Genomic DNA, 25,469 nt, shown 5'->3' with positions numbered 1-25,469 from the left:
TGGTCACAAGTCTGAAACGCAGTAAATACCTGGCCAGCAGTTCTGAGCTCCCACCTCAGAACAGTCTGCTCACACACATTTCTCCCAAGGTCCTTTCTGAATATGGTAAGGGTGTTATCAGAGCTACTGCATCGCTGTCATTGTACCGGGAAATGAAACAAAGCAGTTTTTTTCGCATGCTTTATGTCTTTAATTTGAGCTATCAAATTCAGGTTCCCTGACTGCCCCAAACAGGGGTGTATGCATTTGGCTCTGTAGCCAGTACAAATGAAGAAAAGCGAATATTCCGATTTACCCGATTACTTCTACAAAGCTGTTTGGATTGCCATCATTAAAATCTCATACTCAAGCATTAGCCTGGCATTGTCTCTGTGATGGCACCAGAACCAGACACATGCGTCAAACAAGAACATCCTTTCCTCCCTGCACATTCTTTTCAAGCAATAGTTATTATCCCAGTGACTCATGGACAGTTAAACCACCATCACCATCTCAAGGAACACAGCAACAATATCTGTTGTTGGGCTTGGCAGGATCCATTAAGCTCAAAGGGATGTATCCTATTTAGTGATGATGGCCAAGTTCAATTAAGTTCTTTTTGACATCTCTTTGGATGCTTCTCCAAACTTTATGTGACCCTCTTGGCACTGTAAATCTCACAGAAACAGGTTTCTTCATGAACTTTTTATTATAATTTTAGTTTTGGATGGGGCCAAATGTGAGAGTGAACACAACCTCCCACTTCATGCACTGGCACTCCTGCCTCTAGAAGCTTTAAAGCAAGCAAAAAGAGGAAAAGCACAGCACAACTCTGAGAAGAGGCAGGAAAATGTGCATTTCGCTTCACATTTTGGGCAAAAGATCATTCGGGGGGCAAAGGGAATGCCTGTCTTATTTTATCTGAGCTGACTTCTCATCTGCTACTTGAGCCTTTCTAGTTTTTCTCCTCACTAGGAAACAGCTTGGCTATGGCCATTGCCTGACTGATGAAGTCAGGGTCAATTTTTTCCATCTGGACTGCATTAAGCGTCTTCCATTTGCTCATCTCCCTCCCCCCAAACCACCCCTGCTCCTCCCCAGCCTCCCTTCTAACGCTGATGTGCTGCCAGGCGTGTTCCGTTTCACCCACAGCCAAAAGGCAGCTCCAGTAGGATCTCATTAATTCACACTAATGATGGGGAATTTGGCAAATTAGTGAACTGACTTGATCCTGCCATTATTAATAGCTTTGCCATTGACTTCGGGCAGAAGCAGATTGAGTCCCTGAATTGATAGCTCTCCTCGGACACCAGGAAGACATTATGTTTTATGAAATAGAATGATTTTTGTTTGGATGATTAGAGTTCAGTGTTATGCTGGTGCACTGAACTCTAATTAATGTGATGGCTCACAACAGCTTTTCAGCTATTAAATCGCTGTAGAAAGGAAACGAAAGCAAAAATATGAGGTTTCCTTCCCAGTTAGGAGAATGCAGGAACTTGCACACTGGGAGTCACTGTACATCTGTTAGGCCACCAAAAGGTTCAGCCCCACAAGGATTAAGCTGGTGGGACTCTGCCAGAGATTTCCATGTGACTGGGGTGAATTCCTTATTCTTTTCAGGCCTGAGCTGCCTTCTGGAGAAAAGGCAGCATACTGTCCTTTCTACTGCACTTATCTATGTCACTTGGCTGCTGATATCTTAAAATCTATTCCAAAAGAGCTCTGTTCAGAGTATGAGGATGCTCTCCGAGCAATAACAAAGAGAAATCAATGATCCACTGGTCATCTCTGTCGTCTCTTCTCAGCTGTTACAGGTTATGTCTGAGCTTCCAGTCCAACCATAACACGCAGTCTCATCAGTCCAGGGAATGTCTAATGTTACTACGCCAATGTGAGCTTCACAGCCCCCAGTAACTTTTACGGTCTCTTGATATCACAAAGAAGCAAGCTCAGTAGGGTCAGCTGAAGGTCTGTAGGAATAAAAATTACTTTGTTTTTCTCAAGGTTAATGTATTTAAATTTACGAAGATCAAAGCAAACGTAAATATGGACCTATTATTTTAAAAGCACCAAAGGAGACAACTGGATTCTTCCTTTGGTACTTTGCTTCCTAGAGGCAAAACATATCAACTTTTGGTCTTCTCAACAGTTTAAGATAATAAGCCAGACCACGAACTGGAGCAGCTGAAACACAGATGTATGTTACCTTCTGCCAAATTTGGGGAGCAGGGTGAGGCAGGCAGCTGGAGATGGTGACGTCTTAGATCACCTCCATCGTGCAGAGCCTGGGTGCCATCAAGGGAGAAGTGAGGGGAGGGTAAGACTAAGACTACAGTGCAAATTAACCTTATGTTTCTCCCTCTCTCCAGTAATAGACTTATTTTCACAAGCTTAAGCACAACAGTGGGAATTGGAGCGGGAACCCATCTTGCTGTTATTCCAGCCACACATGATGGGAAAGAACTGCCTGGTCCCTCAGATGGGCTGTGGATAAGTAATTTGCCCAGAGCTTGGAGGAATAGAAGCCTTGATTCCTCCTGACTTTATTCCAAGAGCAGCAAGGAGGTGGAGACCTGGGCTTGTCCTTCTAGAGATCAGAAGGGTAAAGCTAACTCCCAGATCCCAGAAGTAAATTACATCCCTTAAAGGCAGTGGACTGGGATGTCTAAGCAGACATTTTTTTCCTCTACGGCAACATCATCACATGGTGCTTCCCAGTAGCTGCTCTTCTTTATGCTCTTGCTGTTCTGGACAGAAAATGCTTGCTGGGAAATAATCTCCTAAAACATAGATAATCTTTCAGTCAAAGTGCATACTATATAAACCCAGCACTTTGCAGATACACTCTCACAGTTCCCTGTTTAAGATCAGACTAGAGGAAGGACTGGACCTTATTTCATCACATGTGAACATGTGTGAAGTGCAAGTTAGAACATACCAATACTGATTCTAATATGTTGAGGATTTTTGTTCACGTGGCTTGGAGGGCAGAAATTAGGTATTAAATAGACTACTTCAGATATTTAGGGGAATTTTTGTGTTTTAAATTCATTGGTGGTTCTATTTCATACTGTGAGATTTGATCTCTGGCCTTTGTTGCTCCTTCCAAACTGGTTCCCACTCCAATTTCTATATGTCCTAGTGAGGCCAGCCCTTGGCTGGCTCCATTTGGCATTTTCGTCTATCTCTTCCTACATATTGCTCTGCATTTGTAATGCTTTTAGGTTATTCCAGTTTTGCATACAACAGACTTTCTTAAAAGAAGATAAATTGTCAGATCTGGGAAAAAAATAAAGGAAATCTGCCAGAAAGGATTTGTTGGAGTATGCGTAGGCAGCTGTATGCTCTGGAAGGAATTTGGTCATATTTGTTTTCCCTTGTTCTATTTTGCTAAGTTTTCCTTTAGTTTATCCCCAGTTTGGCTGTGTCTGATGCTAAAGTTAGATGCCATTCAACGAGATTCTTGAAATCTCTAACTCCTGTGGGTGGCGAAATACTTGCTAGCTTCACTGCCTTCCTTAGGCTTCAGAGTTAACAATCCATTGACATAGAGCAAAATGACTCTCTCTCCCCAAGAAACTGTAAGACCTGGCTTTTCTACAGGCTCAGAAAATCTTTTGCGTCTTGTTCGCATTATGTTAATTTTCAGAACTGTCAGTGCCGGGAGTATTTTCAATGACAACAAAAACATTTGTGCTTTATTTTTATAAGTGACAGCTCAGATTCTGAGACAGCCATGAGCTGGCAACCTGGCTAGCTGAGCTATTCCAAACTGGCCCAGTTTGACTTGGCATCATCAAAGAGGAAATGTCTCATTCTGCGCTCGGCTCGCCAGGGAAGGTCTCATTGCTTTTGTAGCAGTGTAGCTCTAGGAAGCAATGACTGGCTGCTGCCCTTTTCTGCAGAGTTATGAATCGTGCTCTCTCTGGACTAGGAAGTCAAGCGACTCCCATGAATGGGTCTCTTTGCCCGTCTGCAGTACCACCCATCTTCCTACTGGCATCATCGGCCTAAACCTGGAAGTGTGGCAGCACATATGAACCTCAAAAGCAAGTGTCATGTAGCATCCAGCTGAGTATTAATTGCATCAAATGTGAACTAACCGAACTGCTTTTCAGGCTAGACTGAGAGTGAAGAAGCAAAAATGCCTGCTTACAGGCAAAGCTGTCAGCTTGAGTTTCATAGTCTAAATAAAACTGTTTCTTCCTTGATCTATTTTACTACCAAAAAAAAAAAAAAATGAAAAGGCCAAGAGCCTACTTTGAGGCTCATCAAAGTAGCTGGGAGAATTTTCATTCTTTCTCCCCTCCTTGCTACTTGACAGGATTTGTATCAATCCGTTAAAAATGTGATGTGGCTTTCCACATGAGCCTGAAAGAAAAAACACAGAAAATGATGAGGGCAAAGGTGCCGTTGTACATGGACCATTCATCTCCTGACCTCCTGGGCCACTACCAAACCTCAGGCTTCCTCCAAGGCAGCCTGGAGAGGTGTTTGTGCACTTTGCTGCCCTGGATGATGCTGTTCACCACAGTACGGGAACTGTCCCAGAAGACTCTGCCGGTGCCTATATCTGCCCTTTGATGTTCTGCTGCTCTCCAAGTCGGAGGGCGGTTTGGTCCAGAAAGTGGCAAAGGGAGATGAATACAATCAACAGATATTTCCTCAAGCAGTGAAACACACGAAGCCTACTTTTCGGTAATTATGCATCACAGTTGCTGTCTCTAGTAGCCAAGGTAGAAGCTGCTGGGACATTTGTAATGTTGCGATTGCTCTCATTTAGCTTCTCTGGTGTTTCTTAAGAGCTGAGCTCTGGTTACAGCCTTAGCAGGGATTTAACAGGATCTGTCTCTCTGCTATCCAGCAGTCTATTTTTGCAAAAATCACAGCAACCTGGTTATTTCTGAGACCTCTGCCTCCTCGTCAATTTTGATTGGAGTTGGCCCGGGAGTTCAAAAGGCTGCAACGGTTTGATCATATAATCCTGGCTTCCTTAGGAAACCAAGCTAAGGAACAAAACAAACAGAAGTCCTTACAGAAGTACTCCCTTGACAGCTGAGGGGTTTTTTTAATCACCACCTTGATTTCTATGTGGATTTTTACCTTCGCTTCTCACAAATATTGTCTTACAGATCAGCCACCAAATGTGCAGAAGTGGCTCTGGGGTGGCACCGTTACAGGCAGGGTTGTGTTAGGCTTAGTCTGTATCCCAGTGGGTGCCATGAGAAACCAACATGGGAACCCAGGTGTCCTGCCAGCATCACCCCCACATCTAGAGCAGAAGATGACTACTTGTGGAGTAATTAGTACTTAACTGGACCAAAGCTCAGAGTTGAGCTGCTCAATGGAAGGGGCGGGCAGAGGAAGAGATAGACAACTTCCTCTGACCTGTACACCCAGCTCTGGGCAGGATTTGAGCTGGGTGGTGTAGAGCTACCAGCTCCATCCCTGGAAACCTGGGACTCGGGATAGAAAATGGCACCTACCTGTAGTCCCAGGTGGTTTCCAGCCCATCTTGGTGGGGTTGCTCGCCCAGGGAGCTCTCTGAGTCACTGAGGGCCCCCGATTCAGGCACTGGGAGCAGGGCTGAGCAAAACTCTCTGCAAGTCCCAAGCTTTGCCGCATCCACCTCGGTGCAGCGGGACTGCAGAGCAGGAGCGCCTCGCTCGGCTTCCTCCAGCTTAGCGAGCAGCTTCTCCCCCCTCCGCTTTCTTTTCCCTTGTTGCTCTTTCCATGAGCACCGACAGCAGATCCGCTGAAGGGGCAACTTTACAACCTAATCCAAATAAAAGACAGCGGCGGCCGGTGCGGAAACCCTGGACAAGAGCACGCCTGGATGGTCCGAAGCAATATGTTTTGATATTAATTGCAAACTCTTTTTGCATCTGCCACTTTCAAAGCAGTTCTTAAATAATAATAATGGAATGGCAAATATGCTAAAAACTATTATTTATGCACGTTCAGCGCTATTTGATTTCGGTCAGTTACTACTATGTTCCAAACAAGAGGCTGGGAAAGAAAATCCTTCCCCTCCCTTTTTTTTTTTTTAGGATATCGGGACTAACATTTTCACGTTGTCAAAAGCGATGACGCTCCACTCCGCTAGGCAGGGTATATAAACAGAAAACACTCATTGGAGGGGAAGGCTGACTCAGTGGCTGCGAGGAAGGGGACGGGAGAAGAGGGAAGGAAAAGGTTTGTTCGCGGAGCGGGACGCGGTGTCGGCACCGCCCGCAGCCCGCGCAGGGCTCCGGATTTTACCGGGCTATCGATAAGCTAATAAGTGATCAGGAATGGCCCCTCGGAAGGCAGCGCCTGCATCTCTCCTTTCCCCAAGCAAAGGGAACAAGATATTTTTTCCCCCTTGTCTTTCCTTTCTTCTTACTTTTTTTTTTTTCCCCCCCAAACGTAGTTTTTTCCCTCTGTAAGAGGTGTACGTTTAATTATCAAAGGGCCTTTTTTCGGTTCTAATCAGTTTCCAGTTCAATTCCTTTGCTGGATAAATCCCTTAAACGTGTTGTCATTCCTTATTTATTGATTGCAGGTATTTGGGGTTTAATTGAGCAAGTCGGTCGTGGCCCAGGGCAGGAGTGGCGCTACATGAGCAATTAAATCTGATTAGCCCGAGCCCTTTAAGCCCCAGCTGGGTGATTGATAACCGAGACCAACATTCTTCAATTGACTCGCTACATCAAAAAGGAGAAAGGCTTAGAGGAGAAACGCATGGGTTCAACATGAAAAATAGTAAAGGAGCCGAGCAGATTAGATTTGCAAGGGAGCTGAGCTAACGGCAAAGGGAACAGGGAGAACAGCCCTGGTCATCCCACAAAATAAAGCTCTATGTGTCTCCTCCTTTAAAACTCAGCCAAAACAGTTTGCCTCCTTTTTTTTTTTTTTTTTTTTTTTTTTTTTTTAGAATCTAAAATGACCCGGCCTGGAGCGAGAATAGGCAAAGGCGGCAGAGCTCGGATTTTAACACCCTCAGCCCTGGGAGCTGAGCTCCATCAATAAAGCTGTCGTCTGTTTGTTAGTGTGTTTGTCTGCTCCGTCATTACATTTTTTTTTTGCCCGGTAGTTTAAGAAAATAAACTAGCAGGGAGAACAGGAGTGAGCAACCCTCATTTATCAAGCTGATGGATGCCCCGTGTCTCCCTTCGGCGGGGCGGGGTGCAGTGACCCGCTGCAGGCGAAGGGGTGTCCCTGCCCGCAGCATCCCCCGGCCCTGCCCCGGGGGAGGTGGTACCCGCCGGGGTAGGGGACCTCTGGATATTTGGGGGGACAGGGATGCTCCGAGGTTCAAGTTGTCGCCTGGGGAGAAGTCGCAGCGCAGCTCTTCTCGGCCGCTGCGCTGGCTGATGCTCCATGAAGATCAAATGAATTAGCCCTGTTAAGTTCGGCTACGGAGGAGCACCCCTCAAGGCACACACACACCCCCCCCAAAGCTGCCCAGTTTTCCGCTTCACACCAGAAAAAAGAGGTCGTGAGAGGGGGGTGCGGGCAGCTCCGGGATCCCCCGCGCCTTCGCCTCGCCAGCGCTCAGGGATCCCGCCCTACGCGCGGAGCCACCGCGCCGGCACCGCCCGCCTCGTCCTCAATTACAGCCACGGCGACTTGACGGGAGGAATCAAAGCGAAGGGAGAGGGGGGAAACACCGGGGGCAAGGGGGCAGCGCGGACCCCGCGGAGCAGCACCCGGGCTGGGGTGGGCGCCGGTGCCCCGGCGGGGTTCGGGGTGCGGGGTTCGGGGTGCGGGTGCCACTCCCGGCGGGGCGCGGCGGGGCCGGGGGGCGCTCCGAGGGCGCTCCCCCTCCTGCCCGCCGACTTTTCCCTCGGATCAAACCAGCTTGAAAGCAGCAGAAATCACCGGGGAGGGGAGGAGGACGTCAGCAGGAGCTGGACTTCTAAAAACCGTTCCGCCCCATAGGCTTTAATATTAAAAACCCCCTAGGAGCCTCAGACACTGTATTAATTAGTGCAACCACCCATGAAAAGCTGGGTTTGGAACAGCATTCTTTGCCCTGTGTGAAACAGCAACCCTAATAAACAATTGTTAACTTGGCCTATTGCCTCTGGTAAATTACACAGCATTAAAAAATAATGCTTTTCATATTAGGCAGTAATTAAAGGTTGGGACAGCTTTAAAACAAGAGGGGGAGGGGGGGGAATCAAAGAAAATATAAAAATGTTCTTTCAAGAGTTATGGGAGGCTAATAAAGTATGTCTGTTATAGTGCACCACTTTGCCCCCAGCTACAGCCAAACTGGAGCCACTGCAATTGCCTCTCAATAAGATAATGATATTCCTTTCTCTGCTATTAAAAGGCTCCCAGTGCAAACTTAAAATGATTTATTTAATTTAAGAAATTATGAGGTGTAACTTCAAAGCGTAAGCCGTTAGTAATGGAAAACACCAGGTTGTTTAAAATTATAATAATAATTGTTTGGAATACAGTGACATCAAAGTGCTTTCATCACCAAATAAAATATAGCACAGACCCCCAAATCCAGTGGAGTTTATTGAGTAGACATTTTTTGGTGTGTTTTTATTATTTCCTTATCAAGAGACATTATTTTAGCAGCTCCTTTTCTCAGCTTTGATGTTTTGACAGTCTTAAATTAATTTTATTGCATTTTTTTGGCTCGGAGATGGGAGATTATTCTGACTGCTTATTTTTCATTATGACTTTTTTGTTTTCGAGAACCGGTTTGTTATTTAACACAGCACCTTGATAAGCGCAGTTGTAATGAATTGGCCATTACAGGTCATTAAAAAGCAAAGAATTCTGTTTTCAAGCAATCCATTACACGTCTGGGAAAATATTCTTACTTAAAACAAACTTTGAGTTGAACGCTGGCATAATGAGTTTAATAAACCGGGTAGCGCATACTTTTAAGGAACATGGTTATTTTTTTCTTTACGAGATTCTTGCTTATTCAAAACACAGCAATCTAAGAAATACATATACAGAACATTTTGCCAAAAAAGACCTGCCTTTACGGTAAGAATATCACAGAATGTTTTTAATTTCCTTGAACAGTGTTATAAAACATTAATCGTATATACATTGCTTGAGACTTTTCCTTCCCACGCAAAGCAGAATTATTCCAATCCCCTTTAAAATGGTAGCATTTTAAAATATACTGCAGTTGCAGCTTTATAGACCCGTATTTCCACTAAAACAGCAGGGACAGAATTACTCTGGTGTTAAAAGACTGAAATATAATGGATGGAAAGATTTTTATTCCTTTCGTGCAACCAGTTGGGAACTGCTGGTAGCACCCGCCAAATGCCTTATGGATTACGGTGGGAAACACTCATCGAGGGACTAAGGGAGTCAAACTCACATCAAAATAAAAAAGAGCAACAACAAAAAAAAAACCCAAAGTCATCCCCTCTCCTCGGTGGTGTCCGGCACCGAAAAGGAGCGTGAACAGTGTCCCAATTCGTTCCTGTGTTTCGCAGTGCGCGGATGAGCTCTGCAGTTTCCCTGCGACCCTTAATACTTTCCACTGGAAAAATATTCCCTCTCCCCCCCCAGCTCTTGAAAGCAAAAAACCCACATCGGAATAACTGCTTTGTTTTTATTTTGTGAAAGAAACTTCCTACACAAAAAAAATGTGGGCACTGCTGAGAGTAGCTTAAGTTCGCGAAATGGTCCCCGGAAAAGGCTTTTTACAATCTCTGTGGTGGTTGTTGATCGTGAGCACGAGAGAAATACACTGAAATTGGAGGAGTGTTGGGTTTTGCTTGTAAGGATTTTTTTTGGTCCCGTTTAATGATTCACTTTTTTTTTTTTTTTTTTAAACTAAGGAGACATGTTAGTCTGCAGGGAAATGAAAACGGGGACGAATAGAGAGTGGAAACATACTTTGGAGAAAACTAAACTGTAACTTCCCTGGGCTCGGTGGGAGCTGAATCTTCCGCAGCTGCTCCGCGGACTCTCTGGCTACTTGCGCGGGAGCTGCGCGCAGCCGCGGGGCGATTGCGGGGCTCGGAGCCTCATCCCGCACCCCCGGGAGCGGCACGGGGCGGGCGGGGATATGGGGGCTTCCTGGGCGAGCGGGTCATCCTTGGTCATCCACCCCCTCCTGCCCTCCGTGGGCTCCCGCTCTCCTGCCGTGAGTTACGCACTCACCCCAAAAAATCCTGCAAAGCCCCAGGTGTGCAGGAATCGCGCATTCGGGTGCCGGTGGAGTCTGTGTGACTAGACGCACGGACACTATATAGAAACCTGTGATGTACAGCTCACTCCTATAGAGATGTATGTGCTCGCATACACAAGCGCGCACCCGTGTCGTTTGTGACTGCGTGTAAACCCCCGGTGCGGGGGTGTCCGCGCCCAACACACCACCGAGGGGCCGGCAGCGGGATGATGTCGCAGGGCTCCACTTGCCACCCGGATCTGCCCAGCCTGAGGGTTGGCTGCCCCCTCCGGCTGGTACCCGCGGAGCAGGTGTCCAGAGAAGCGGAGCCTCCCCCGCTGCCAGGAGCCGGTGCCGGGAGCCGGTGCCCAGCCGGGAGCAGCTCCATCCCCGACGGTGCTGCCCTTGAGGCCGGACAAGGCCCCGAGGTCCTCCGGGTCGCCTCCGGGGCCGCCCCGCCGAGCAGGGTGCGCGCTGCCCCGGCCTCCCAGCGGGGATCCCGGCGGAGATCAAACCCCGGCGCTTTCGGGCACGCCGGCTCAACAGCCGCGCCGCAGCCAGCGAGTTTTTTTCTCTTTCCCCATAAAATGCAGGAATTCCGGGGTTTGACAAGGCAACGTGACAACATGAAATGCAGGCTCCGAGCGCCCGTGGCGTTAGGTAATGAACGCTTGGCCGTAGCGAGTCAGAAAGCCCATTCCTAACTGTTTATGTCAACAAATCCATACCTCGTGAATTAGGGTCCCGAGAGAGCCGCGCTGTGCCCGGCTGGCCTGAGCCGCCGTTCAGCAAGTCGGGATTTTAAGGATCGGGATAATTTATCGCGTTGTTTTTAATGTTTATTATTTATTGCTCTAATTATTTTTCACTTTCTATTGGGAATTTAAAATATATAGATGTACCTGGAACAGATGCCAGCTCCTTTCAGTCTCACTCAACTTCTAATCATCGCATCTGCTTTGTGTCAGAAAATACTTTGGGAACAATTTAACTTTGCATTAAAATAACTAATTAAAGCCACACCTCCACAACCTCTTGCGAAAGTGGAGGAGGAATTTCACTAAGTGCATCGCTTTTAATGGTAGCATTCTGATTTCCCTGCCTTGATGTAATTTATTCAGTTACAGATCTGCCTGCGGGGCAGCTCCCATTAGGCCGATGATGAAGTCTCATGAGTAAAGCTTGACACCTCCCTCCTAATAAAATATAATACTCAATTAACTCGGCCTTTCTGAAGGCTTTAATTGGAACAAGTTAATAATGGGCGCAGGGTGAATTGTCATGCCATCCGCAGGCTCGGGAAAGGTGTCACGGATCCGTCCTGCCTTTCCCATAGCAGAGGTTGTAACCGAGATTTGGAAGCTTTTCCTTCAACACCCTTGTGTTCTGCAATAAATCTGTATCCATTTAAGGATCTATCATAACACACATAAAGCTCCTGCGCTCAAAGAATTTCCAGCGAAAAGATTTAGCTGTAATCCCTGACACAGCTGATTTATACTGAAGGTTAAAAAATACGGCTGGTTTATTTATAACCAGCCCAGCCCAGCTAAGAAAGCACTCGGGACAATCGGCCGGGGAAGGACAGGGACGAGGGAACCTTCACCCTGCCCTGGAGTTAAGGTGATAATACTTCAGAAAGAGAGAGCCCGAGAAAGAAGCGGTTGTCTCCATTTTTTATGCAGCAGTAAATGCTAATTTGAAAAGCCTGCGTGGAGATTAGATTCCCCCAGCTTTTTTTCCCCTCCAGTTGAGAAGCGGGAAGGTTAACCGTTTTTTGGGGTTTTTTTTGGTTTGTTTTTTTTCCGCAGTCGGGAGGCTGGTAGAACAGGGCAGGATCCGCCATGTGCGGAGCTCCCCGAGCCGCTAACCCAGCCCGCAGCCCCCTCCTCACAGCCCAGCTCGGGAGGTGTTTTCACCTCCGTGCCCTGTTGCCTCTGGCCCAGCCGCGGCCCGACCCGTCGGGGCCGCACGGAGACCGGCGGGGCTTTGGGGGGCGAACGGGCGCCCCCCTGGGCTCTGCCCGCCGGCGTGTGCGGGGAGCGCGATCGGCCCTCGGCAGAGCCCGGAGGAGAGGATCGGATCGCCCGGCTGCTTCAGCAGAGGCAAATCCACCTCTTTCTCCAGCTGCGATCCCAGAGGTCACTCCTAACCTGAATAAGCCTCCTACAACAAAATATACCTCGGGCCAGCGTGGAACTTTCGGTGTGAAAAAAAAGTAGCCCTGACCTCCTGGGTACCCCTCCTATCTGAGCAAACCCGAGCCCTCCTCGCCAGGAAGCTCAGGGGTGGGTGGTCCAGCACCTGCTCTCCGGGGTGCACATGAATGCGTCCCTTGAGGGAAACTGCCCCGAAAACTGTGGGATAGGCTGACAGCGCATGGGAGCCCTGAAATGCAACGGTGCTGAAGTTTTGCAGGGTCCCTGCCAGGTTTTACCTGTGCAAAATTACCCCCAACTACTGCGGAGGTCGCGACTATTCTCCCATTAAATTAAGCGCAGATTTGAGGTCAATGGGAAGGCGAGTCGGAGGGAGAGTCCTGAGCAAAAGAGAAAAGCACACGAGCTAAGAAAAGTGATGGAAACATCATCAGAGTATGATGTTGTAAAGAACAGAGGCGCCTAAAAGCCGTTGTTAAAAACAAGGAAACCTCATAAAAGGTTTGGCTTTCGACTTTGAATTGTTGACTTGCAATTCACCTTCATGTGCTGTAAATTTGGCTTTAATTCAGATTCAGAAAGGGGAAATAATCATAAAGGCAACCCCAACACTCCTTTGAACTTGACCCAGCAATGCAAAACACACACGGAGAGAAGTTACTTTTTAAAGAACTCCAAACACAGACCCACACGCAATTAAACATGTTTTTTTTCTTTTTTAAAATTTAATTTGAAATAAGAGATAAGAAATAATAAATCTTCAATAAAATATATAAAATTGTACAAGGCATCCCTTTCAAAGGGACTTTCCTATAATGGAAGATTAGGGGTGAGGGCAAGGGAGAGGGGAAGTTCACCTATAGTGGGTCCCAGGCAGCGACAGTGCCTGGGTCAAAACAACCAAAAACCAGCAAAAACTCGTGGCTTTTTTCCTTTTTTTTTCTTTTTTTTTTTTTTTCTTTCCCTTGTTTGTTTCCTTTTTTTCTTCCACAACACACTAAGAAAACAAATCCAGGATAAGCTCTGCCTTCAGTGTTCCACAGGCTTTGGAGTAACTTTCTCACAAAGTTTAGCAAGAGTAATACACATAATACAATAGTTACAAGGAGAAGCCTGGGGAAGGTCCTGCCCGTGCGTGGGGAGCTCCCACGGGGACAGACAGGTTACACAGTCTCTTGGCATCCCACCATCCTAGTGGTAGGGTTGTTGTTTGTGATACGTGGATCTCTCTTAAGAAGGGCTTAAAGTATGAGTCATGTTGGCATCCTTAGCAAGGGAAGGAGAGGAAGACTCGGAGGGTTCTTCTATGTAATACAAACTGTTGCAAATACTAATAAAAAACCCCAAACATCTCCCAGAAGTGTTCAACAATCCTTTGCTCACCACCACTCTGGAAACAACCCACATCTTCTTTCCCCGGAAAGCTTCCTTCCCTCTCTTCTGGTTTTCAAGGAACATTGCGGAGCCAAGATTACCTGGCTGTAGCCAAAAATTTCTGAGTATGCCAACAGGAAGAGATAAAGACCCAGACTGCCTAATAACCCTCTCTTGCACTTTACCTCCCCTCACAGTGCTTTACAAATGCTGAAGCTATTTATACAGACAAAGGCATTACAGGACCCAATGGTGGATGAAGCTGTTGCTCTATATTTAGGGCCCCTGATGCTCACCTTGTTGCAAACATCTGTCAAGGTATGGGGTGCAAAAATTTTCCCTACCCCCAGAAATGCAGGAACTTGCTGGCTCCAAACATTGCTCAGACTCTACTGGGTCTAGTTTCTATTTACATGGTGTCTCTAGCTAAGGGCTCTGTTTTCTTATTAAAAAAACCAAAAAACAAAAACCGAAAAAAACAACAAAAACAAAAAACAAAACAAAAAACCCCAAAAGACAAACAAAAAATGACAAAACCAACAAAACAAACAGAACCAAAAAACCAAAACAAACAAACAAAAACCAAAACCAACCAAACCTTTATTATATGTTTTTATTTCCCACCCCCCCAGACCCCGTAATTAAGTGATGACACTTGAGAGTGTGGGTTTAGGGCATGCACCCCTCTTACTTTAAATAAGTGTTGGCCCCATCAAGAAGGCATCAGAAAATCTCTGCCTCCCTAAGATGAAATTGCTTTTTCATCTATTCTTTTTTATTCTGGTTTTATGTGCACTGTACAAAACCTTACATTTGCTCAAATGCTTTTTTTTCCTGTTCTTTTTTTTTTTTTCTTTCTTTCTTTCTTTGCTTTTTTACAATTTTTTTTTTTCTTTGAGGATCAGACTCTGAGCGCTCAGAGCACTCTCGGAAGACACCCAACCTGTAGCATACAGGATGCCTTGCTTTGCGAACGCAAACTCCCGTACGCTCAGGGTGGCAGATAGAAGTGTGCAGAAAGAACGGCCAGTACTGGTTGGGGTACTGCCTTCTCAGGGCTGGACATAGTCCACCAGGAAGTCTATCTCACTGTCGCTTCGTCTTTCTGATCTTCTTAGGACAAGTGGTACATGCTATATCCAACAGGAGTAGCATAGAGTCCAACAGGTGGGATGGGGAGCACAGGTCTGTGAAAAGGGTAGGATGTTCCATACAGTGAGGCAGCCTGGATGGGAGAGTTGATGGGGAAAGGGAGGCTGAACCCGGACGGCAACATGGGCTTCGCTGCCATTTTGAGCTTCTCTAGCTCAGCCTCCTGCAGTCTCTTGGCCTTAGCCCTCCGATTCTGGAACCAGATTTTGACCTGGGTCTCTGTGAGGTTGAGGGAGCTGGAGAACTCAGCTCTCTCGGCGATGGAGAGATACTGCTTCTGGCGGAACTTGCGCTCCAGAGCCAGCAGCTGGGAAGTGGTGAACGGGGTTCGGGGTTTCCTATTCGTCTTGTGCTTCCTCAGGGTGCAGGCAGTGGGGCTCAGGTGTCCTGCAAGGAAGGGAAAGGCCGGTTATCACAAAAGCAGGGAGACCTGGGTGCTCTGGAGGTATGTGCTGCAGTTGAGGGCTGGGGCAGGGAGTGGGGGGATCTGAAGGAAAAGTCCCAACAGGTGATACCCTCAAAACAGAGGATCTCTTTGCAAGTGGCTCTGGAAATCTCTTCCTGGCCAAAGTTATGTTCACAGGACTTCAGCAGATGTCCTGGGAAGTGGAATTTATGCTCAGTGATTTCAAAAGGGCAGCTTGTAGGCAAGCAGAGCACAAAGGATTCACAGCTGCACACACAGCACATCACTTTGGGAGTCACGTCATAGGGGTCTAGAGCACACAGAACAGCTGTCTTGGGAGCTGCAGAACTGGAGCAGTAATTCCAATACAGCACAGGACAAACACATATGCAAAACCAGGACATTCACAAAAGGACAGTGGTGCAAGAGACAAACCCCACTCCAGGATTTCTTCACCAAGAGCAACAAATCCGCCCTATTTTTTTTTTTCTGACAGCTCAAGAGGTAGGTCTGATAATTTTTGTGGTTTAGACAGCTGGTAGTTTTGCTTGCTATTGTTTCTTCAAGAGTAAGTTTTGCCTCTGCTTAATAACTTTTCAAGGAGTATTTTCTGTTTTCCAACACGTATCAAAAAAAGAAGAAAGCAGAACACTTCTTAGCCAACCTTTAGCTTTTATGACATTTGCCAATTAAAACAACAAAAAAACCCCCCATAGCTGCAGCATCTGTAGCCAATACAAGTCAGTCAGGAGATCTTCTACCTTTTGTGCTCGCTTTATAATCTCAACCAGGTCAGGCGCATTTGCCTGCGATGGTACATTGCTTACTTGTCTCTAGATTCACTTTGGATTTCACTAATAATTTTGCAATCTAAAGAATAATTTAAAAAGCATACGGCTGACTTAAAAAGCTTGATATTTGGCTGTGTTTCAGATCACTCCCGGGGTACACGACAAACGACCCTGTCTCCCCAGCTTGATACAGAAAATGACATTCAGACTCCTCTTAAGCAGCTGCTAAATTTTGTACATGCTGTAGTGTCTGGTTCAAATGCCTGTCACTGTTTGCAGGTTGTGTGTTCTGAACCCTTTTAATTTTCTTCTTTTATTTTTTAAAAATAAACTGGACCACGAAGCTGTTTAAGTGAATACCATGCAATTAAAAAAATCCCACGAGGAAAGTGTTCAAAAGTTCAGAAAGGGGAAGGAGAAAACAGCTACAGCTGAGAAAATTAAATTTATCTTCTTACTCTTCTTCTAGATACTGAACGCGAAAAACAAATCCCCCTTAGAAAACAACTTGTCAAATACTGTCTTAGGATCACACGGGGGTATTTTAATAATTAAGGTGCTCACCGTGGCACTTGGTTCACTCCTAAAAACTACAGTAAATTCACAGTACACTAAATCCACACCGAATTCACTACCGGTCACCCCGTTATTCCACTCTCTTTTTAAACGCAACCTATTTCTTTTCTTGAGGTGAAGTTCCCCAAAGACCCAGCTAAAAGGGGGTTCTTTCCAGGAGGGATGGTCTACAAGGGCTGCGGGGATCTCTCCCCATCCCAGCGCCTTCCCCGGCTTTCGAGTTAGCCTGACACGTCCCGACTTTTGCTACGCACAGGGGAAACCGCAAAAACGTGCTTTTAAATTAAATCCCGGACAGATATTTCCCCCGAAATACTCCTAAACGTACACGGGCTTCTTCCCTCTACCATCCCCCAAGTGACTGAGAAATTGATAAGGAGCGGGAACTGTCGCCACCGCAGACGCTGTAATTGCGTTTATCCCGTGCCAGTCCCCGAGCACTCGCCGCAGTGATTTGTTTCGCTGTTGTGGGGTTTTTTTTTCCTGTTTATTCTCCATTTTCTGGCCAGTGTCGGGCAAAAATCGTCACTTGAAGACGCGGTTCCCTCTCCGTGTTGCTCAAAATCTAACTTTACAGCTTTTTCCCCACTTCGCTCCACCCGTAATATTCATAATAATAAAGCGAATAGCTGCTTCTTATGTCGAAACCCTCCACGGACAGACGGGCTTCTTGCCGGAGAACTGGTCATTGCCTCTTGCTGGGACACCGGCTCCGAGGGGTCCGAGAGCCGAGGAAGTGGGAAATCAGAAAGATGATCGAGGCCGAAGGTCCTTCCCTTCCCTGATCATTATTTTTTCACCCCAAAACCTGCTGAAATCACTGGACCTGAACTCCCTAGCTACTGAAATCCTTTACAAAGCTACTTCGCAGATCTTACGAACCGCGAATTTTAACAGAGAAAAAGGAGGAATTTCGAATGAAAAAAAAAAAAAAGGTACCGTGAGAAAATTTGGCCTTGTCTAAGTCTGGGGTTTAGGGCAGTTTTAGAGAAGGGGGTCAAGTAGGAGCACACACTTCACGCTTTTCCAGCATACTTGAGAATACGTGAAAATCACTAACTGGAGCTACACAGGGAATGACATAGACGGGCTGCTTCTCCTCTCCTGGGCCCTCTCCTAGCATGTTAGAAATCAAATTAATTCGGGGTTATCGCAAAGAAAAGGAAGCGGCTGAAAGCCAAATCGAAATGATTGTGTGTCCCCCCCAAAAAAGAGGAGCTGTAATAACGCTAAACTTTCTTCTTGCATTATTAGATTGCAGGAACAAATTTTGCGAGACTGCCCAGCTCAATAGATCGCGTCCATAAAGTCATTAACTTAAATAAAGCAGAGCATTTAATTTATACCAGGGAAGACAGAGATGTATGGAGGAGAGAGGATCGATCTGCTGATACAGGTGTACAGCCGCCAAGGCTCTCGGCGATGGGAAGGCAGAGTTTAGCACTTACGTTTTTCACCTTTTCTTGAAGGTATTTTAGGGGGTTTAATTTATTAAAACCAGTTAATTTTTCTTTTCCTTTTTTTTTTTTTTTTTTTTTTTGTCTTTTTAAGGGGACCTCACCGAAAGCGAAATGCAGTTCAGCGCAGACACAGCAGCGCGGCTCGAACAGTAAAAAGGTTTAAGAAGTGACCTGTCACCTCCGATCGCGTGTCCCTAAGGCGGTGGGGAGGGGGTCGGGAGAGATCGCAGGGGGCTAAAGAGGTCAGGCCCGGTTCGGGAAACTTTGACAGGCAGCGAGGGAGAGAGAAATAAGCACCGAGCCAGGAGAGACAGCGGCGGAAATCAGCGCGCAGAAAGCGCGCAAGGGTGGAAGGGACAATTCCTGAGTGTTTGAGACCGAGAAGATTGCTTTGGAACATTTGGTGTAAGGGAGAAGGGAACAGGGAGAATTTCCACTTCTTGTTGCAACGGGATAAACGTACGATCTGGCAGCCGGTGAGCCGAGTGAGCAAAGGGATCTAGTCCGTGCTAGCTCCTGATTTTTCTATGGTTTTAAAAGCATTATATATTTATATACACACATGTTATCATATATGTAAATATATAACTCCATTAATGTATATAAAAATATATATGAACAGATATGTAACAACCATATAAAAATCACACACACGTAGATATAAATACATATATAAAGTATTATATATGTATACGTCCAGCGTGCTCCTGAACGTTTCGGCACCCGGGGAGCAGCGCAGCTCGGGGACGGGCGCTCGGAGCCCGGGGCCGAAGCGCTCGCTGCCCGCCCGCCCTCGCTCCCCGGCCGCCGCGCAGCCCCCGCTTTCCCGGCCACTCACTTGGCGGAGGGGAATATCTCCCGGCCTCTTGGATCCAGGACGTGCCGTCCTCCGAGTTCTCCGATTTGACCGAAGCGGTGTCGAAGGTTTTTGTAAGTGCCCCGGGCGGGCTGTGCGCGTCCCGGGAGCCGTGGCCCGGCAGCAGCAGGTTCCTGGAGGTGCCCACGGTCGCCCCGTCGGCGCTGCCCCCCGCCGCGGCCAGCGGCAGCTCTTTGGGGGGTTTCTTGTCGGACATGAGGGCTTCCACGCTGAACGGCAAGCTGGACACCTTGACTTTGTGGTGCTCCTCGGCGCCGGCCGCCGGGCCCTCCTCGTCGGAGGAGAAAACCTCCTTCGCCTTGGAAGGAGAAGCCATCGCGGGTGCGGAGCGAGGCAGGAGCGGGGCCGCCCGGGGAGCTGCGCTGCGCCTCTGCCCGGCCCTGCGCGGGGACTGCGCGAGTGAGGCGCTGCGGGGCCGCCCCCCTTTTTCCCCCTCTGGGGGCTCCCCGGCTCTTTCCTCCTTTGGGAAGTGGAGTAAACGCCCCGTGGGCCAATCAGGGCCCGCGCTGGGGCCTGACGTCGAGGGGTGACTCACGCCATTGGCTCGGGAGCGGGAGGGAGGGTAGAAACCTTTTTTTTTTTTTTTTTCGGCGCTGGTTTTGTTTGGGGTGCTCCCCCTCCCCCCGTCCCCTCCGAAATGAATTAGGAGTTAATGACACGGGCAGCCAGCGGAGCTGTGCTATTAAGGAGCCGTCCAGGGCTATAATCATACAAAAGCAAGGAAAAAAAAAAAAAAAAAAAAAAAGCCGCCGGGATAATTAAGGCTGATGATTAGGCGAAGAGGAAACTTTAGAAGATCGCGGCTCTGCCTCCTCTCTTGCCGCCGGCCCGGCTCCTCCCGGCACCCCCAGCCGCGCCCCCGCCGCCCCGTCGGGTACCGGCGCGCCCCCGCCCCGCCAGCCCTCCCGGACCGGGATCTGCTTGATCCCCGGCCGGGTCTCCGAGAAACGAGGCGCTTTTCCACAGGCTTGGAGGGTGCGGGATGCTGGACCCTCCCTCAGCGAAACGGCCCCGCGGGGAAACGCGGGTGTCTCTTCCCCGCCGCTCATTTTTCATCCGAAAAGGGGTTTTTGTTTGCGTTTCCTCGGCAGCAGGACCCAAGTCGGGCAAAACCACTCTGCAAAGGTTAGATCTGTAATTATTTTTTTTTTTCCAGCGTCAATTACACACGTGATGAATAGATGAGCTTTAATAAATTAGGGACGCTCAGCCCTTAATTAAGAGGCATATCAAACCAGTACTATGAAAGCGATTCTCTCACTTTTTGACTTCCTACCAGTGGTATGAATAAAGAGTATCCTTTAAAAAGCATTCCTAATTACTGTGTGGATAAAAGCAAATAGATATTGTTCTTTTAGTAATTATTTTAATCTTATACCAGGTGTTATTTCATGCTTGCCCGCAACTTTCCCTCTTTTTTTTTTAACATCCAGGAAACGCAGACTTTGGGAGTAATTTTGTTGTTATTTATAAATGAGGCTCTAAAAACCCCAAAATACTCTGGGAAGGAGGCAATACCTCTGCCCAGGGCTGGGGCTGTGCGGTGCAGTTTCTCACCTCATGCCCTGACTTCTGCGGCATTTTGGACGGAGCTGCAGGCTCTGTCCTGGGCGGCTGCAGGACTCTGCTCCCTGTGTGGTTTTGGTTAAATCCCTTCCACAAAATGTGCAGGATTTCACTGCCTCTTCTTGTGCTCGATTTGGACCCTCTTACTTTCCTGCCAGTCCATGTAGCAGTCTTGGAAGTCCCCAGTCCTGCTAACACAAGTCATGACTTCCCACTCCCTCCACAGCCTAGGTGATTATTCCTTTTCCTAGAGGGCAATTCGGGAGCTGATTCTGGGAGACGAACTGGTTCGGTGTGGATTTTCTTTGGGCCATGCTCCTCTGCGGAGGCCAGGCCGGAGAGCACGTCGAGGATGGGACTGTACTGAGTGTGCTGTGCTGGGCCCAGAGGTCCCCCCCAATCCCTGGTCATCCAACCCCCTTGGTCAGCCAACAAGTACATGAACAACCCCAGCCCTGATAACATCTTGCCTGGTGCCACGGATCGCAGATTGGGACGGGGACATGTGATTGCACTGTGGGAAGGCATGTGGGAGGACATGTACCAGAAGCCATGTTACAAAACCCACTCATCAGTGGGGCTAATAGTACGGGTTGCACACTCATTTATTGGTAGCAGTGTTACTGCAGACCTCGATGGATTAAGGATTAAAGCCAGGCAAGATCTACAAAGAGAGGGGATGCCTTTCACTGCTTCAGCCCAACTAACCTGGCTGAAGCAGCCTTCAACATTTCAGGCAACAGAGCCCTGATTCGGGCTTTTCTCCAGGGCTGAAAACAATAGCTCATCCCACAAACTGATGCCTCTCCATCTGCTCTTGCTATCTTCAATTCGTCACTTTTCCAGAGAGGTCATCACTTTGATGGGAGATACTCGCAGAGAGATGCAAGACTGCCATCAGCCAGCCTCAGCCTTGCAAGCTCTCCTGCTGCAGTGGGGCTGAATTTATCCCTTTTCTTCCCTCTTCCCCTTCCTTTGCCTTCTCCATGCTTCCTGCACCATGACAAGTAAATGAGAATTGATGGACATGCAGGAACAATGCATGTGTGTCAAGAACAATGCATTGCCCCTGGAAAGCCATTGTGGGGTTGCTGAAAATGCTACAGATAATTATACTGCGCTCCCAAAGTCAATGGCCGCTGGAAGGGCGCCTAGGGAAGGAGAGCTTGCAGGAGGGCAGGTCACAGTGACACCGATCACGTCCCTTGGGTGCAGCTTCTCTCCCCAGCTGCCTGGCTGTGGCCTGGGTGCACAAGCTCAAACACCATCCCCGTGGGCTTGGGGAGGCTTCTCTGTGCTGTTGTCCTTTGGGAGGCTGGAGGAAGGGACATGTTTCTAAGGGACATGTTTCTCTCAGCATTGCGAAGCATGGAGCCGAAGGTGGCTCATCCAGCTTAGTTTACCTGGCTCCTGAGTGGCACATGGGTACCTGGGATAGCAAAGCATGACAGGGTTGTTTAGTGATGGTGTTTGCCCTCTTCAGTGTTAGCCCATTATGAAGTTGGCGTATTTTCTGTATAAAGTTTGAACTTGGAGGCTTCTCTCCTCCCTCACCTCTCCCCTCCTTTATCCTCCTGAACATAGGAGAATGAAGCCTTGCATGGCACTGAATGCAGTGACAGAAACGTTGCCGAGACGAGGTTTGGAGAAATTTCTAGGAATTAAGGCTTTACACCCTACCCAGGATCTAGGAGAGGCCGCCCAGCCTCAGACCATCAGGGAATTCTCCCGATTCGGGGAACCGCCGTGAGTCGGGGCTCTTTCCCCTGCCCTCGTGTCCCCCGTGTCACCCCGCTCCCGGGAAGGGCGGTCCCAGGCACTCGGGGCTCAGCGGGAGCCGCCCGGATTTCGGGACGGCCCCTCCCTGGGGCTGTTTCCCAGCCCCAAGCCCGTGTGCCCCCCAACTCCGAGTCGCCGTCAGAAGCCGCCGCACGAAGTACAGCCGCATGCCAAGGATGCCCAGAAAGCCCCTAACTCCCCTCCGGTGTCCCCCCCAGCGCTCCCCCGCCTCCGGCAGCATCAGCCCCCGTGAGCCGGGGCGGGCTCTGAGCGCCCCGGTCCTGGGGCTCTCAGCTGGAGTGGGACGGGGAGGGAGGGAGCGCAGGGGGAGGAGAGACGTTGCAGACAAACTGAGGCTGTTTTGCAGGCGCCAGGAGCGGAGAGATGAAAGGGAAGCTCCTGGGGGAAGTGGCTGTGCAGTTTGACCGGCTCCAGCAGCAGCAGCAGCGACTGCCCGTCCCGGACGGCTCCACCTCCCCCTTCCCACCGCCCCCCCCTGGGCTTCAGGCTGCCCCCCGGCCCACCTCCGCCTCGCCTTTCCCAGCCCGGGGGCGGAGGGAGGCGACGGGCAGGCACTGCCGCAGCATCTTCGCTGCCGTGGCCGTCGGGCCGTGGGCAGCATCCCCGCTGCCATACGCCACGGCATGATTCTATGATAGCTGGCGCTGGTGATTTGGGGGTGGGCTGTTTGATTTCTCCAGGTCCGTCTGCCCCCCACCACATCAGTGTTAATCAGGAGGGAACCCATTCGGTCACTTGCATGAATGATGCTCTATATTCCCAGACCACGCAAAGAACAAGCCCATGTCCTTTACAGAGTACTCGAGAGGACAAAACGCCCACGGGCAGTGGGGAGCGAGTTTATTCTCCGGGAGGGACGACACCACAAACATTTTCCCCTCCTTCTATGATCGATTTGGTTAATAAGCAGTTTTCTGAAGAGAGGAGATTTTTTTTTTAACGAGCCACTGTGAGGCTGGCGTGTGGAAGTCCTGTAAGAAAGGAAGATAAGGCTCCCAATTTGACTAGAAAGAAAGGCAGGAAAACAGAACTCAGAGCGCTCATCAAGTCTAAGTTTTACCCCGAAACGAGGTGTACGCCGAGGTAATATTTTATGTGTCAGATGTTGGGAGATTTTTGTCTCCTCGCCTTGCTCCAGATGAGACCTGGAGCCAAGAGAAAGGCGTTTTAATAACAGATATTATGCATTTATCTCCAGACGCTAGAAAGGCATTAAAACGAGCTGAACATCAGAGCATCCGAGTGATCAAGTCTGGTTATCGACACTTCCATCTAGATCCTTCTCTCGAGTGTTTTGGACTCTGTTTCCGAAGCCGTTTTGGCTGATGGCTGTTGGCTGCGGACCCGCTCCCGGGCGGTTTGCGGGGGGACCCCTTCCCCGGAGCATCCTCCGGTCACCCGCAGGGGGACACGTCCCGCCATCCCGGGGTTGGGGGGGCTCTGCCTGCCCGGCACGGCGGGACGCGCACCCCGGTTCCCGATGCGAAGGGAAGGTGGATGCGATGAAGCAAAATTACATTATATTCGGTGCGGGCAACGAGCAGTAAGTGCAATCACGCGTTTTAAGTGTCCTCTGTGTCACCCGACGGTGGTTCCTACTTATCGCACCGGTGTCATCCACTCCTTAAGACAGTGAGTGTACAACGAACAGCAATTATTGCATAATACGAGCGTATCCTTTCCCACCCGCCGAGGATTGTTCTCTTCCTCTCTCTACGCAGGTATTTCACTTGCGATCAGATATTTATTCTGTTTGGCAAGAGGCAGGGGATAGTTGTGAGAGATCAGATGTCTCCCTGCTCAAAGCAGTTAACAGTTTTGCCCTTAAGGACCGAAAACAATTTTTTTTCCGAGGTAATAACTTTTAGAATAAACACATGGGAAAGCTTTGGGAGAGGAAAGCGCTGTTGGAGAGGTTATATTTACGCGCAGACAACTCGCAATCAAGAGGATCGGATGGAAACTTGATTTTCGGAGGCGATGAAGAGCGGGACTCCGGGGGTGCCTGTTGCCGTGTGCAGTGACCGGGGATCCCTCAGGCGACCTAGGTTCCCAGAGGATCCGGTTCTGTCCTGGAGATCGGGGCCAGACCCTACTCCCATCCAAGTTAGCGCAGCCGGCGCTACTTCCCAGGACCGCAGGATTGGGCCCCGAGGAGAGAAACCCTTGGCACCTGCTGGTGCTGTGCCCCTCGGAGCCGCCACAGCGGGACATCCCAAATCCACCGTCGAAAAAATAACGTGGGCAAAACAATTTTGGGTTTGACCCCAGCCAAGAGCAGGGACGGGCGCCCGGCCGGCCCGCAGCCCCCGCCCCGTCTGGGGCCGCAGCGACACGTCCCCTGCCCGCGGCGCCCCCAGGGCAGGCGGCACAAATCCCCGAGACTTCGCAGATCTCCTTTCCTATGACCTCAAAACTTTTTTTTTTTTTTTTTTTTTTTTTTCCCCTCTGTCTTTCTGTCCGCAAACGGTTTCCATCGAACTTGCTGCAGTGAATTTTAATTATCGCACACGCCTTCCTGCTTGTCTGGGTTATGAATATATCAGAATGATTCATCCCAGCACGGAAAATAATGTGTGGAGAATTCTAAACTAAAAGGTCCCCCACTGACTTAGATTCAAGCACACAAATATTCCCAAAGGCTGTCTACACACACCCATCTCCCCATATAAACAAGCAGCTGAGTTTATTTTTGTGTGCGCATTTTATTTTTATTTGTCAGTTTTAATGCATATTCGTTTTCGATGTTTTGCCTGCTTCCTTCTATGAATCTACGAAATATAGAAGGAACGAGAGATGGGAAATACACGGAACTCTCCTGTGCTCAAACGAAGCTCCTATAAAAATCCTATTATATATGCAGTATATCCGCAGTGTAGAGATAGATGTGTCCCATGCTTAATGCAATTATCGAATTAAAATTATCTACTGTCAGTTATTTTTTTTTCTCCACTTAGCTTCACGTCTTTATTTTCCAAGTCTATCCCGAGCCCCCTGAATGATCGCAGCTTTGCGATCGTGCCGTTTGTAGCTGCCCATCTCTTTTTGATTATCCAGGCTGATACAATAAACCATTCAATGAACTGCTTTTGAATCACAGACGTAGATTTGGTACAAATTGCTTGTGAGAGCGCCCGACTCCGTGAGATCATCTGGCTGACTCTTTTACTTCTCAAACACCATTT

At 48.6% G+C, this 25,469-nt stretch overlaps 1 protein-coding gene across 1 annotated transcript; it reads right to left on the bottom strand.

Moving 5' to 3' along the window:
- Positions 1 to 14,630: 14,630 nt before the first annotated feature.
- Positions 14,631 to 19,234, bottom strand: MSX2 (msh homeobox 2). Its single transcript, XM_065644321.1, has 2 exons — positions 18,880 to 19,234; positions 14,631 to 15,195 (listed from the first exon to the last, which is right to left on the bottom strand). Exons 1-2 carry the CDS (start codon positions 19,232 to 19,234, stop codon positions 14,771 to 14,773), a joined length of 780 nt encoding a protein of 259 aa, XP_065500393.1. The 3' UTR covers positions 14,631 to 14,770.
- Positions 19,235 to 25,469: the final 6,235 nt, after the last annotated feature.

This window comes from Caloenas nicobarica, chromosome 13, assembly GCF_036013445.1.
Source record: "Caloenas nicobarica isolate bCalNic1 chromosome 13, bCalNic1.hap1, whole genome shotgun sequence".
Classification (NCBI taxonomy): domain Eukaryota; kingdom Metazoa; phylum Chordata; class Aves; order Columbiformes; family Columbidae; genus Caloenas; species Caloenas nicobarica.
The sequence above is the reverse complement of the archived record's forward strand: the minus strand, read 5'-3'. Positions and strand labels throughout refer to the sequence as shown.

What these genes read in the sequence shown, in the direction of transcription:
- MSX2 (XM_065644321.1), bottom strand. Translation starts at nt 19,234, where the DNA reads ATGGCTTCTCCTTCCAAGGCGAAGGAGGTTTTCTCCTCCGACGAGGAG. An exon ending in GAGATATTCCCCTCCGCCAA is followed by an intron (nt 15,196 to 18,879) that starts GTGAGTGGCCGG and finishes CCTTCCTTGCAG; the next exon opens with GACACCTGAGCCCCACTGCC.